The sequence below is a fragment of the Dipteris shenzhenensis genome, chromosome 5, assembly GCF_047967505.1.
Source record: "Dipteris shenzhenensis isolate YYH24624 ecotype China chromosome 5, Dip_SZ_1.0, whole genome shotgun sequence".
Taxonomy (NCBI): domain Eukaryota; kingdom Viridiplantae; phylum Streptophyta; class Polypodiopsida; order Gleicheniales; family Dipteridaceae; genus Dipteris; species Dipteris shenzhenensis.
The window spans coordinates 36,651,367-36,667,255 of NC_141600.1; the positions used below are offsets into that span (position 1 = coordinate 36,651,367).

Consider the following 15,889-nt stretch of genomic DNA (forward strand, 5'->3'; position numbering starts at 1 on the left):
ATGCAAACAAAGAAAAACTATGCTATGAAAGAATATGAAATTGCTTTACACGAGCTCAAGGAAGCGCATGCCAAGGATACTACATCTCACAAACTCAATTCTTTGGAGGCATGCAAAAGGAAAATGCAGTTCTCAAGAAATGCTTTGATGAGCTGTAAAAGACTCATGAGAAGGCATTGGAGGAGCTTAATATGGAGGCTAAGCTTGACGCCAAGATGGATGGCCATGTTAGGAAATGGAGTCAATTTGAGTGACTTTTAGTGTGTTTATATTGAGTTCTAGAGTAGTACTACACTACTTTATATCCTAGAGTGCAACGTGTCACTATGGGACTTATCCCATATACATTTGACACTAGTGTGTGTGCCTATCCTATAAAGGCATTGTACTTTCTCGTGTCAAATCTATCAAGCCTCAAACCTTTCTTGATCATGTAAGTACTTTGCTTGGTTGTACATTTCTTTCTAGCATTCTTTCATTTCCATTATGTTTGCCTAGTCTTGCTTTTCTACTTTCCTTTCCATTCCATGTCTTGCATCTTCATATGGTATCAGAGCTAGGCTATCTTCCAAGAGGTTGAGGTAAGAGATTGAGGACATTGAAACCTCTCTCCCTCATTCCCCTTGGAGGAATGCCTTCTCCAATTCCATCTTGAGCTCAATCTTCTCCTCCACCCTAAGCCTCACCATTGGAGAGCTTCACCAACAAGAGATTGTCACTTCAGCTCGTGGCATTCAGCTCGCCATTCAGCTTGTGGTTCAGCCCGCAGCAAGCAGCAAACAGCCCGCTATTATGCTCGCTATTCTGCCCGCTTCTACTCGCCTCTCTGCCCGCAAATAGCCTGCCATCTTGCTGCTCTTCTGCTTGCCTTTCTGCCCGCAAACAGCCCGCCATCATGTTGCTCTTCTACTCGCCTCTTTGCCCACGTAATGCTGCTGCCCACGCTGCTCCAAACATAGCGTTGCTGCCCACACTCTCCTGCTTCTGCCCGCCATCTCCTCTTCTACAGTTCCATTGTGCCTACCATCTGCTCTTCCTCTTCTACAGCTCCATTCTGTCCATCACTCTCATTATCCCACTATCTCTCCGAGCTATCACCTTCATGGGTTCGATTTCCACCAACTCTCTCCTTGTGGACAAATTCAAGGGGGACAGATTCCTAACATGGCAAACAAAAGTTCAACTTCTTCTCATGAAGGAAAATGTTTGGGATGCCATCAAAGATGATGAAGCGCTTGAGGCATCAATGGAGCCTCAAATACGCAAGATTTGGAAGCAACACAATTCGAGGGCCATCGTAATCATCGGGCTTTGCCTAGATAATTCAGTGATTCATCATATCGACTTCAAGTCCAAGGCTAAGGAGGTTTGAGCACGCCTCGAAAATATATTTGGTAACAAGATCACCAACTCCAAGGTTTTCTGAAAATGCAATTTTATAAGTTGAAAATGGAAGAGTCTGATACCTTGAGTGCACATATAGCAAAAATTCAGTCTTTAGTTCAACAACTCTCCAACTTGAAGTGTTGCCCGGATGACGAGGACAAAATGGCTGTCCTCATGACAAGTATGGAAGGGATTTCTCGCTTTGAGAATGCCCTTGAAGTACTTCGCATTGCATTGACTACATTCGAAGATATGGTGTCTCTTCTTCTTGAAAAGGATCGCTGCAACATAGAATCTCCATCCTACTCATCGGATACTACACAGGCTCTTGCCTCCACTAGCAAATGGAGACCTAGGCCATTGACTCCACCAGCACGAGGAAAGACATTCAAGCCGTTCAAGTGCACTTATTGCAACAAGCTCGGTCATTCTGAGTACAGGTGCTACTAGAAGCTTGCTCAACAACAATTGAAGGATCATGCCAGTTGGGTGGCATCCGCCACTAGTGATGATGCAGACGAAGATGACCATCTGACACATGATCATGCTCTTACTGTCTGTCTCCAACATCTAGAGGATGATGGAGATCATGATTTTGCTTTCTAAGCATGATATATTTGGGTACTCTGCCCTAGGAGTGTTTTCTAAAAATAAATGCAATAAATCATGTGTGTGTAGTCAATAAAGGTACTCTGCCTTGGACAGTCCTCCTAAAATGATGTATTTCTTTTCTATTTTTGGTGTGTGGCTCCATGTTCCTCATAAATCTTTGGAGCCAGGAGGGGATGTACTATGGGAGCCATATGTTTTTGGCTTTGATAGGTCTATTTGTTGGTGCATTGGTCTCCTAGACCTCTGAGTTGATCATGCATCCATGCATGATGAGCCTCTGAGCCATGCTAGATGAGATTTCTATGTTATGCTCACTAGCCTCTGAGCCATGCTCACTTGCCTCTGAGATTGTGTGGGAGCCATGTCTAGTTCCAGACCGGCATGCATAGTTTTGATGATCGTCATGTTTTGTTCTTGGTTCCATTCCAATAGTCCCTCACCTTTCCTCCATGGGGGGGTGTTAGGAAATGGAGTCAATTTGAGTGACTTTTAGTGTGTTTCTATTGAGTTCTATAGTAGTACTATACTACTTTATATCCTAGAGTGCCACGTGTCACTATGGGACTTATCCCGTATACATTTGACACTTAGAGTGTATGTGCCTATCTTATAAAGGCATTGTACTTTCTCATGTCAAATCTATCAAGCCTCAAGCCTTTCTTGATCATGTAAGTACTTTGCTTGGTTGTACATTTCTTTCTAGCATTCTTTCATTTCCATTATGTTTGCCTAGTCTTGCTTTTCTACTTTCCTTTCCATTCCATGTCTTGCATCTTCAAGCCACCCTTACAGGTAAGATGGATGCCCATACTCATTGGCAAAAGCCTGAAAACACAAACTAATCACGGTGATCCAGCAGACCTTTGTGAAGGATAAAGGAAGATAAGAAAAAGATTTGAACTTCAAAAGAATGGGCGCAATGGACATAACTATGCATTGAAGTACTACATGAAATCTAATAAAAGATCATTTTGGGATTTAAGATGTAAAATTGAAGAGGCACGGTAGTGGGAAGATCATACTACAGACAAGCCTCTCATTTTAAGCTCAAGATGTAAATTCAGGATAGTGACATGACAGACCAGATTGACCAGAAAAACAAGTCTGAAAGATAGCACCATTTTTACCAATGAAGATCTCACACACATGCAAAATGGGACAGAAGAAAGAATGCATGATGAAGATACCAAAAGTTAGAGGTAATGATATGCTCAATTATTAATTTCCATTGACAAAAACAAGAGAGCTGGAATACTTTGATATGATGAGATGGGTCATAAAAAATGATATATACATTCAATAGTAGTTCACGGAATGAGAATTTGCAAGTCAATAAAGCTCTATTAGCCACAGATGATGGGCAGGAACATGCCGGTGCCCATGAGCAATCTCATTGGCCTATTTATTCTTGATCAAGCCATGATAGTTTAATAATGCTTTGCCACTAATAATTTGATGTACTATCACGCTTCCTATTAGAGCACGATGGTTAGATAGTACAGACCCAAAGATGCAAAGTAGTCCCTCTTCGCGAAGCTTGTAGTTAAGGGGTCCTTACACCAAAGGAATAGTTTTTGCATACACTACCCACTACAAGATAATCCAAGTAGGCCATCATCATATATAAGGACAATTTGTACCTAAATATCCATTGCATTTCTTTAGGCACTACCTTGAAACAACCAATGTAAGGTCTCTACCTTCCGAAGTGATATAATAGGCATGAGAACAATTTTGAGTAAAGGAAAGGAAACTACTTTGACAATGGGACCCACAACCTCATTAGGGTTGCGGAAGACATGTCATCATATCTATATTTTGTAAGTTGGAATGGGGTTTCAACACAAAAGAAGTTTATGGACACTACCAAGTCTAGAGATTAACTAGCCATAACATCAAAGGGATAGGTCAAATCTTGGGCGATCCATTATCTATCCCATCTTGGGTAGAAGAATCTTTTGGAACAAGCATTCCTCTTCAAATGATAGCGTACATATGCTGAAGATGCCTTGTCATCGGAGGTGGGAGGTTGACCAGCTTGGAGGATGTTTAGACTAACCGTTCCCTTATCACGTCTAGAGATTGCTTGGGAGGGACAACCCTTGCAACTAAGCATATCCGTGTTCAGAAAGAGAACTCCAAAACCACAACAAGATCACATGCGGCAACTTCCTTCGTTTTGCAAGTAGGGTTGTAATACTCCCCTTTTTCAGGCATCCTGTGGGAAGTTGTCATTACAAGCAATGGTCAAGGTTAGTTAGTAGTCATCAAGATATATCCATAGTACCTTTCTTTGCTAAAGAAATGTACAGCACGTACGTTCTCAGTTATGTCATTGTGGTGCAATGTGTGTCGCCCTGCTGGATACCATCTTTCCCTTTGAGCAATGTATGGATCGCTACACACGGTATGAGTGGGATGGGGACACTTGTATATGAGCACAGAGCTGTCCAAGACAATTTTAATAGATGCAAGAGGATACCATAAGCTTTTCTTAGTAAGTTATCTGTAAATATCATCAATAGACCAGATATCCCCTCAAGTAGGTACAGCAGGTATGTTCTCAACTATCTGACATTGTGGTGGATATGAAAATTATGAAAATGTGTCACACATGTGCACTACTGGCTATCATCCTTCCTTTTGAGTAAAGAACGGATAGCTACACACACAGACACACACTATGAGTGGGATGGGAGCACTTGTACATGAGCACCGAGCTGTCCAAGACAATTTCAACAGATGCAAGATCATAAGCTTCTATAAGTAAGTTATCTATAACTATCATCAATAGACCATATATTCCCTCAAGTAGATTTGGACGTCTTCCCTTAAGATGCAGTTCTACAAAGAAGTATTCCTTCTAAGCACCAATTTATTTCCAAAAGAATCAACCAAAATTTTTTTCATATTTCCAAAAGATTTCCAACCCCAAATAAAATAAAGGCATAGTCTATCCAACCTTTTCACAAAGAGACTTAGCTTCCAAATATTGTTGCTTCAACTCCTTATTTTCTGGCTCCAATCGCAGAGCAAATTCTGTATCTGCTTGCAAAAAGTATAAGTAAACTATAAATTAAGTTTGCTCACAAAGCTCTTCCACTTGAATGTCACGATCGTTTCTTATGTGATACCCCAAGCAAGATTACCTATCAACATAAAAGAAGATGCAAGTAACCAAGAGTTACAACTCATTATGCTTTTATCACAAGCTAGGACAAACAAGTGAAAAACTTCGTCCATGTTGCTTGAAGACTAGAATAGTCATGCCTATGAGTTCACCAATAAGGAAGCAACATGGTTCCTATTGATGCAAGTAAAACACTTTAAAAACTATGTCAATTAGAAACCTTGACTCCAAAAAAGCACCATACATGGTCTCGCCAATCCTCAAAAACATACATGTTTAGCAATAGAAATATAAAATTAAGGTACAGTAGGAAGTGTGGTACCTACATTACAACGTTATCTTCAAGGAAACAAAAAGCATCTCTTGCTCCACACTATTTGTTGGAGATAAGTGCACACTAAGTGTACTATTTCCTAGTCTACATTTGTCTAAGTCTAAGTCTAGTCTTTATGTCTTGAGTGTGTGCCATGTGGCACTTCTACAATTATCCCATAAGCACTCTTGCTTTATGTCTTGTACTTTGGCCCATATATTCATGGGTCACATCATTGTAATCTATCAGTCTAGCTTGTGTCTTGTCTACACTCTTCTCAAGGTATTTCTTGTCTTTCAATCTTGTTATTTCATTTCCAGTTTCTAGTTCTAGTTTGTAGTGGCTATTGCTTCTACCCAATACTGATTTGGAAGATGCTTTTCACTAAGCATTGCAAAAAGGGGGAAACCCTCCATAATGAGTTCTTGAAGCTCTACCAAGCTTTGAGAACTCAGATCTCTCCCCCGCTGCAGATCTGCCCCTCTTCTCAGATTTCTCCCTCTTCTCATTTCTCCCTCTTTCTGCCCCGCCATTGCGCTCCAGATCTGCGCGCCAGATCTGTGTATTCCTGCTCCAGATCTGCGCCAGATCTGCGCAGTTCAGCCACAGATCTGAGCGCCATTTCTGCCAGATCTGAGCGACAGATCTGCGCAGTCCTGCTGTCACTTCTGCACCCGCTCCTGCTGTCGTTCCTGCATCAACGTACCTGCTATCCGTACAGATCAGCGCTGTCCGTACGTCGTCCGTACGTCGGCCATACTCTGTACTCCGTACGCCGTCTGTACACCGTCCGTACAATCTGTACGACTGTACGGAATCCGTACCTGCACAGGCCGACTTCTCCAACTTGCTATTCGAAATCTGCTCCATCTTTATGGAGATCTGCGCCATCTGTTTGACCTCCTGGACTGCGCCCTTTTTTGCACCTCTACCTCTGCCTGGGATTAAGGTATTGTGCTTTGCCTCTTTCAGTTTGCTGAGCAGTCTCTCTTTTTTGCTGGTTCCTCCTGCTTCGATGGGCTGTTATATGCTATGGCCTTGACAAAGTGGTGAGAGAACCCGCTTCTTGGATCTATCCTCTCATTTCTGCAATATTGTAAGGGAATAGACACTGCCCTTGCATCCTAGCAAGAGGTAAGACCTTCTCACATGGCATCTTCCTCTCATTCTCTCATATCTATCGACAAATTCAATGGGTCCAACTTTCATACTTGGCAAATCAAAATCAAGTGCCATTTTATGAAAGAAGGTCTTTGGGACATTGTTAACCGTGCTGCTCCCGAAGGTCCCTCTGAGCAAGTTATCACTGCCAAGAACGACAAAGCCTATGCTATCATATTGCTCGGCCTTGGAGATGATTACATTCATCACATCTCCGACATACAGTCTGCTCCTCAAGCATGGATCACTTTGGATACCCTTTTTGGAGCCCGATCTAAAAACTCTAAGATTGCACTTATGATCTCATTCTTTGATCTACATATGCAGGAAGGAGCTACTATAGCCTCTCATGTCAATTATCTTCGCAGTCTTATGGTTCAGCTTGCATCAGTCAAGCCTCCCATCTCCGAAGACATTGCTATTGCTGTGCTTCTCAAAAGCTTACCTGACACCTATGCTACTCTTGTCACTACCTTCAAGTATCATAATAATCCTTCTCTTGAGGGTATCATCAATGCTCTCCAAGAGGAAGAAAGAACTCAACAACGAAAGGTAATTGACACTGCATTTTTAGCAAAGAAAGGAAGTTCTAAGGTAAGAAAGCCTTGCACCCATTGTGGCAAAACTAATCATATGGAGAAGGACTGTTTCAAGGCTCATCCATGCACCATTTGTGGCCGTGATAATCACCGGGAGAGGGACTGCTACTCCAAAACCTCTACATCAGCTCCTGCATCTACCTCAGCCCATGTTGCTGCAACATCTCCATCAGCTGATCCTGCTGTTCCTTCCTCACATGATGAGAAGTGGGCTTTCTGATTACTTCTATGTCTTGTCTACCACCTTGACCACCGATGATGTAGGTCAAGGGGTTCTAGTGTCTTGGTCTTTCTATTTGTCTACAGTCAGTCTTCTGTCTATCTAGTCTTATCTGTCTGTCTATTTGTCTATCAATCTGACTGTGTTTTAGATCCATCTTGTCTCTACCCTTGTGGACCCATATGAGGATATCACTTGAGGAGGGGTGTCTCAGGATCTTTTGTCTGTCATGTTTTCTATCTTGTTTCTCAGTCTATCAGTCTTTATGTCTGTCTTCTAGTCTTGTCTTTCTGTCTTACTCCTAGTGTCCACTTAAGGAGGGTGTTGGAAATAAGTGCACACTAAGTGTACTATTTCCTAGTCTACATTTGTCTAAGTCTAAGTCTAGTCTTTATGTCTTGAGTGTGTGCCATGTGGCACTTGTACAATTATCCCATAAGCACTCTTGCTTTATGTCTTGTACTTTGGCCCATATATTCATGGGTCACATCATTGTAATCTATCAGTCTAGCTTGTGTCTTGTCTACACTCTTCTCAAGGTATTTCTTGTCTTTCAATCTTGTTATTTCATTTCCAGTTTCTAGTTCTAGTTCTTGCTTCCATATTCCAACACTATTAACGTTGTGTATGATACATACACATGAATATATTTATGGATAACAAAATTCATGCATGCATGGATATATTTGTGTGTGTACATACAATGTAACCATGTGTGTACAAGCTCCTCACATCAAGAGTTGCAGCCTTCACCAGAGAGACACACCTCTTCATGCACACACCATTTGCAGCATGTCTAAGGGGAGGTCCGATCTTCTCTTCCAGAGGTGTTACCAGAGGCCTAAGACCACTGGTGTGAGGTGTGTGCTGAGAGGTATGTAGGGCTTGTATGGTAGTATTCTCTATTTCCCACTGGTGCTGAGAGGTATGTAGGGCTTGTATGCTAGTCTTCTCTATTTCCCACTCGTGCTTCTCAAGGCGATGTTGCTCCTCAAGTGCTTCCTATTGCCTTTTCCACATTTCCTCCTCAACTTCTGACTGCCAGGCCCAACACTGAGTGTCTATTAGTTTTTCGAACTCCAATTTCAAGTGTTGCTTCTAGGACAGCAATCATTGGGTATGTCCTGTGGAGTTGAAAATCGCAGCACCTAACTGAGAGAAGGTGTCATCCATGATCCGCTGCACCATGTGTAGGGATCGCTTGGCCCAAACATATCTGTCACTGTAGCGCATCATGTCGGCCATGTCGATCACCTCGCCGTACTCCTCGAAAAGGGGCTGTCATACCCCGATCCTCCAAATGCTCTGAGGCCTCCACCAATGCGAGAGTATCCAAGTCGAAATAACAAATCAGGGCCCTGGATCTACTAGAGGTGACTGCCAATGCCCCTTGTAAGGAGCAGGTAAGACTGCTCTAAGTCCTCTTCTAGGCTCACAAGTGACCGTTTGCCTTTAAGATTGAGAGGAGTATTCAATAGTCCTTGTTCTAAACCCTTAATTGTGCTACATTACAGAAAGATTGCCCGGATGATGAGGCGATGTAGTGCACGAGCATGTCATTCTCCAAAAACGGGGGGCAATCGGCTAAAAGAGGCAAGGGTCCTCTTGAAAAAACAATGCTGCCTAGCCGGGTGTCAAGTGGGCCAGGTGGCCCTGTCCTAGTCCAGAGTCACCCTGTACGAGGTCAGGCATGGGGGCGGGCAGAAGGAAAGGCTAGGAGTTTGCTGCATGGCACAAGGAGCTATATTGGCAGCACTGAGAGGAGAATCTAGACCCATACTCAAATTTAGGTCAAAGCCACAGGGTGATTGAGTGACGTGCGTTGGCACAACGGAGGAGGCTCTGTCTTGCAAGTACAAAGTACCTCGGAAGGATCCATCAGCCTCAAGGACATGGTGGTAAGCTGGTCTAGATAGGCCTGGATGATTAAGATAACCTTGGCAAGTATGCCCTTGGAAAAACATCGTGGACTGATGCTGAGATGATGGGCTGCAAGGAGGCGCAACAAGGAGGGTGAAGGGGGATGATGCGACGCAAGTGGAGGAGAAAGGTGGGGGAAAGCTTGTGCGTGGCAGGAAGGAGGGAGTGGTACGATGGAGAAGCAGGCTGGTCTTGAAGGGCTGAAGTTGGCAAGGGTGTGTTAAGAATAGCAGGGGTGAGAGGTGACAAGTGAGAGAAAAAGCAGTGTGCTAAGAATAGCAGAAATGATGTGAGAGAAAAAGCAGTGAGAGAAGGTGGCAAAATTAAATTGGCAAGGGGGCAAGATTTGAATTGCCGCCTCGCACCGTAAGTCCACATTAGAGAGAGAGTGGAGAGAGAAGTATGAGAAACCTAGAGAGAGAACATTTAGAGAGAGTGTGTGAAAGCGACAATGAATGCCGAGGATGTCGAGTGACAAGATTGTCAAGGTGACAAGGATGTCAAGGGTGAGTCCACGAAGAGAGTATGAGGAAACCTAGAGAGAGAAAAGTTAGAGAGAGTGTGTGAAAAGTGACAAGGAATGTCAAGGATGTTAGGCGACAAGGATGTCGAGTGACAAGGATGTCAAGGGTGAGTCCACGAGAGAGTATGAGGAAACCTAGAGGGAAGAAAGAAAGAAAGTCATATTAACGTCCTCGGGAGCCTCACGGGCCTATGGGACACAGTGCAAAATGTCAAAATGACTTGCAACATCTGGATAGACCAGAGAGTTGAGCAGCAATACACATGGCATCTCAGCTCAAAATTATTATAGCATAATTACTACATTCCAAATACTACTCTGAAATCGGTCTGAATAACATCAGTTAAGACTGAGAGTCTTTGGGTCTAGGTTTGAAGTCTCGAATGAGTGCCTGCCCATCTCGATAAACTGCCCATTCACCCTCTTTACGTCTTCCTTCACTTTGGTAAGCTCATTTGCTCTTTGTTTGAGCTGAGTCGGAGTGAGCTCTTCAAATATCCAAACTCTAGTTCCCTTCAGCAAACTCTAGTGCCCTTCAGCATGTTGGTTTGTTTGAGAATCTTGGTTCTTGAAATCTTTTCTTTAAAGTAGACCTGCACTTGATTCCCTTTTCAGGTGATAAGGCATATGTCCTTCTCATCCCATTCGATTTCTTCCTCAGTGTATTCACCTTCCTCATCAAAGCAGTTAATGCAACTATCTTGAATGTGTAAGATCTTCTTGTTTCTTGCTATGGCTCCCCTGCTTCACAGTCTCATAGACCCATCGGTCTTCCGAAGACTTTAATAAACTTTCTTTCTTTCTTGAACCTCTCCATAAACATCGCATTTGTCAATCTTGTTATGCATTGTTGCTGTAATTTCTCGTCCCGTAGACTTGAGCTGAGTAGTGACCATTTCTTGTACCGCTGTGGTCCAAGAGCTGGAATACTACATTGCTGTAAAACTTCTTGGAGTACCTCTTGTTTGCCATTGCTCTTCATTTCTGAGATTGCCTTCTCCACAGAAGCAATGCGAAGCTTTGCATCCTTGAGTTCTCGTTGAATAAGTAAATCTTCTCATGTGGGTCTCCTTGGCTTTGAAATTTGTAATATGCTAAGGCATAGGGGGAAGGTCTTGAAGTCATATCAATGTAGGATGGCTTCTTGCTGGCTAGAGTTGAGGGGAACAGCTTCGTCTCGGGGAACTCCATCAGAAATGACCTGTGCAAATCTGTCTTGCACTTTGACTATATCTAACCCCTAGAGCTAGGACAAGGCCTCAGCCTAGCCTGGGGTTTAAGAGCTGACTGTACAGAAAGGTACAATGGGTTAAATGAATTAAAGTGGAGAAAGTACGGGAGAGATACGGAGAAATTACGGGACTGAAACAACAGACTTGTACGGACTGTACAAAAAGGGTACAATGGACTATGCGGGCTGTACGGAGAAGTTACGGGACTGTACAGAGAAGGTACGACAGGCTGTACGGGACTGTACGAAGAGGGTATGCCGGGCTGTACAGAGAGGTTAAGGGATTGTACTGTACGGAGAAGGTATGGAGAGAGAGAGAGACAGAGAGAGAGAAAGAAAGATGCATTAACGTCCACGGGAGGCGGTCACATGGGCATATGGACAAACTGCGCAAAAAAATAGACTCATAAAAGCCTTAGTGGGCTGAAGCAAAGGGCGCGCTAGGGCCCTTGCTGAGTACTAATCTATGCTAGCAAAATCATAATCAATAAAGCACAAGCTGAATCAAATCAATCTCAGAGCTGGGACTCGGAAACCGAAGCGCGGCATAGTGATGGCTCTCTAGTGAGCTGTGAACATATCTTGTATCTACGTCTGTCAAGCTTTCTCGCGCTATAGCAAGGGAAGGGGATGTGGTCTTCTCAATCTTTGAACTCTCTGGGCTACATCTAGCGTGACCACTCGTCTCTATCGGTCCCCCCTGAAGAATGTTCTAATAGGTCACACCTCAATAGAATGTACTCTGGGCACTCTTTGTCTCGCGTGTTATCTCTAAGTCCCTCTCTCAATGGCACCATGTCAGTTCTCTATGCTGATCCAAGCTGCCCTCATATCAGCTAGCTCCTCCTCTACACCACTGTGTCCTGGAGCTGACTCATATGTATAGAAGTGCGTCGTTGTGCCTGGTTAGCCTCTATGTCCTATGGTCTAGCCGCCTCCTACTGCTCTCTGATCCATTACACTAGTGTCTCCTTGTGCCAGCGCATCTCCATCAAATAGAGCCCAATACAAACCTTGTCACGGGGGCGTGAAATTCTAAGTACTTTAATGTACTACAAGACTGTGACAACTTTGGTTTTAAAAGTACCAAAGGCATTCCAAGGAATTAAAAGAGTGGTTGTTGGGAAATGATGATGTGGCATTTTTAATGGGCCCCCTAGAGGGCCATGTACCTTCAGTGGCCCCCCCTAGAGTTCCAGGTGGCTCTAGTGCCTTCTACATGCTCCTTTGCCATTCCTGGACCTTCCTAGGCCTTCTAAACTTCACATGTGTGGTTTTCTCTCTCATCTTCTCCCTTTGTTGAGATTTTGGACTGGTTTTTCAGCCTCCTTCAGCTGAATTCCGTTTTTCTTCCTAACTCCTCACCTGTTTGGATTCCTCGACTTCCGTTTGGCCTGATGGCTTCCCCTCTGCCTCCCCTTCGTAGTGATATGCTTTTCCCTCCGTGCGTTTGGTAGAACGGGCAGAGCGGAGCACTTCTTTTGCTGGTCGAATTTACAAAAGTGGCTTTTTCTGGACCTTTTTGCTTCTACCGCCTCCTGGGCCTCTCCTCTTGCAAAGCTACAGCTTTCTGTTGAATTTCGAGTGGTCCCACGTGCTGGTTGACTGGTTTTTCTTAGTTTTCGAGGACTTTCCGGCAATGAAACTTCTCCAAACCCTTCTCAATGCATTCCCCTCTGAAGCACGCTTCTTTTGAGCCCAAGAACTCCCATTTCTTCGTGACAAAAGTGCTTCTTTTCGCATTTTTCAATGGAACTCTTGCTGGTCGGCTCTTGTAAATGCTCTTTCTTCATGCCTTTGCACTCCTCTTTGGCTGAGAATGCAATTGGGCATTGGCTACTATGTCCTCTTGGCGATTGAGGACTTGGTTCGAGTTTTCAGGACTTGGTGAGTTGTGATTTTGCTGCTGCAATTTCTTTTTGCCATAAGCTATTGGTTGGCCTCGTGTGCTACCTCTTTCTTGGCTCACAAGTGCCCAAGCAGTGCTACATGAGTCAGTCTTTGGTTGGGTACTTTGCTGATTTTATTTTGGAGCTTTGAAAAGCTTTGTGAATACCATCTGGAAACCACTCAAAGAGAGTGCAGTTGGGGTGCAGAGTTGGGGTGCAGTGTGATTGCATCTGGACAGCCAATGGAATTGCACTCGGAAAAGAGAATGCCTTTGGGTTGAGCCTATGGGTTAAGTGCACTTATGTGATGGTGTTCTATGCTTGAAAGCCTTGCGAAGGCTTAGTGAATTGGGGTTGCGTGCTCAGTTGCAGGGAAGGACTCCCAGATGCAACTTGTAATCATTTCACTGTGAAATATAAAGAAATACCGAAAGGGGCGCCACGGTGTTTGGGGCCAATCGGGTGAACCTATCTATGTTTGTTGAGCAGGGGCATTCTAGCCTCCATCTCTTTTTCAGTGGTTTTGTTTGTGAACAAATGGGTAAATGCCAAATGGTGATCATGCAATGGTTAATGGTTGTGATATATGCTTTGTGAGCTGTAAATAAGTGCTGAAGTGATTAAAGGTCTAGTTCCACTGCCCTCTCAGTGATTAGAGGCCGGTTTCATTGGTTCCATTGCCGGGATACCACACACTCTTTCTCAAGTGGTGGGCCTCGGTAGTTTGGTGGAAGGATATCTTTGCTGCACTTTTTGACAGCTGAATATTACAACCATAAACATGGTGAGTACCCATGAGCAAGAGAGCTCCACAACTCCTCAAAGGAGAAGGCAGGAAAGCCTTAATGATCCAGCTAGTGTACAGCTGCAGGGAGCACAACAAATGCCTTTTGAGCAGGCCACACATGAAGCTACAACTGAGCTCAGCGGTGATACTAGTTCTAGCAGTGAGTCAGATGATGCTACTATGTTGAATGCACAGCTTGCAAGTGCAGTGACTGCTTTGACTCAGCTGGCTCAAAATTTGGCTCAGATTGTGCAAACAAATGCCAAGAAGAAGAAGTCAAGAAAGCACAAGCACGGAAAGAGTGAGTACACACATGCATCGGCTTCTCATGGCGGACCGCATACTCATGCATTAGTTTTCCATGAGGGACAGCCATAAAAAATGACTCAGAAAGTGACTTCCAAGATAGAGGAATCACCCAAAAGAGCACTTGAGAAAGAGGTACAAAAAGTACAGCCAGTGCAACAATATGAGCAGCCAGCACAAGGCCTTGGTTTGGGTACTTCTACTCCTCAAAATAATAATGTGCAGTCCATAATGTGGCTCACTCACCTCAGCCATATTTGAGGCAGCAACCTGAATATTTTGGTACAGATTCTATCTTTGATGCTATGTTGATTTCACCGCCAATTGGGCATAGAAAGCAAGCCATGTATGACAATGTGGGAATGCAGCCAGGCATGCAAGCCACAGCATATGCTCCCATGCCTAATGTTCAGCCAAGCATGGCTCTCCCTAATGAAGGGAATGCTGCAAATATACAGCCATCTTTGGGACAGCCAATATCAAATGTTTTATATGCAAAGGAGAGGGACACCGCTCTTATGATTGCCCATCCAAGAAAAGAGACAGGTCAGATGATGATAAGAATGGTGATAAACAAGCTGATCGGAAGGGCAAAAGGCCTAAACCTTCCACAGGACTTCTTCCAGATGTGATGGGGAGTTTGCCACATGCACATGATGAAGAGGAAACGAAAAAGACTGAGATGTGCAAAGCATGGGGAAAAATAAAAAATCAGAATTGTTTGTTTTTCTTTGATTCTGGGGCAAAGGCGAATTTCATAACTCCTGATATGGTAGGAAGGCTTGGCATCAAGCCTGAGGAAATGGGGCCATCCGGCATGTGTGATATGGCCAACCCTGAACTCAACACACCTGTCACTCCTATCATTGGCAAGTTGAGGATGCATATCCAGGGATATCAACAGAGGACTTCTACATTATGCCTTTGCCAGAGTGTGATGCTTTGCTTGGGATGCCTTGGATGTACAGGGTGGGGGCTGATGTGCAGATGAGAAACAAGAAGATTTCTTTAACTCATAGAGGCAAAAATCATGTACTTGATGTAAAGTTGAAAGGGGAGTCCATCCCTGTAGTTTCAGCTTCTTGTATTTCCAATGTAATAAAGCGTCATATTTCAGCGTACCTGATTTTTGTCAAAGAGAACAGCCAACCAGTTCAGGAAGGCTCTACTCTTTCTGCTTTAGATAGAGAAAGGGTTTCAGATTTTCAGGATTGTTTCTCACATGCGCTTCCTCAAGAATTACCTCCCAAGAGGCCCGCGGATCATCAAATTGATATAATTCCAGGAAGCTCACCGCCTAATATACCTCCCTATCATGTCAGTAAGGCACAACAGGTAGAGATAATGTCACAATTGAAGGAACTCTTGGAAAAGGAATTAATACAGCCAAGTAATTCTCCTTACTGTTCCCCTGTGTTGCTTGTGCAAAAGAAGGATGGCAGTTGGAGAATGTGTATTGATTATAGGGCTTTGAATAAAGTCACAATTAAGAACCGTTTTCCAATTCGTCAAAGGATGGAATCAAGATGGATCCTGCAAAAGTTGAGGCCATAAGGAGTTGGCCAATTTTGAAAAATCTACATGAAGTCAGAAGCTTTCTTAGGTTGTGTTCATACTATCGGAGGTTTATAAAGTACTTTGCAGAAATTGCTTCTCCCTTGCATGCTTTACAAAAGAAAGCTGTACCGTTTCGGTGGGGACCAAAGGAAAATGCAGCTTTTGAAGAGCTGAAGCAAAAGTTGTGTTTTGGACCCGTTATTATGTTGCCAGATCTTGCAAAACCCTTTGCTGTAACTTGTGATGCATGTGGGA

General features: G+C 43.7%; 1 protein-coding gene across 7 annotated transcripts in view; it reads right to left on the reverse strand.

Moving 5' to 3' along the window:
• Positions 1-15,889, reverse strand: part of LOC147901967 (uncharacterized) — a 96,732-nt gene that overhangs the window by 40,673 nt on the left and 40,170 nt on the right. For all 7 annotated transcript variants that reach the window (XM_087374587.1, XM_087374592.1, XM_087374588.1 and 4 more), the window contains one exon: positions 4,961-5,043. In XM_087374587.1, coding sequence (XP_087230713.1) covers positions 4,961-5,043 — 83 coding nt within the window. The remainder of the gene's footprint in view (positions 1-4,960; positions 5,044-15,889) is intronic.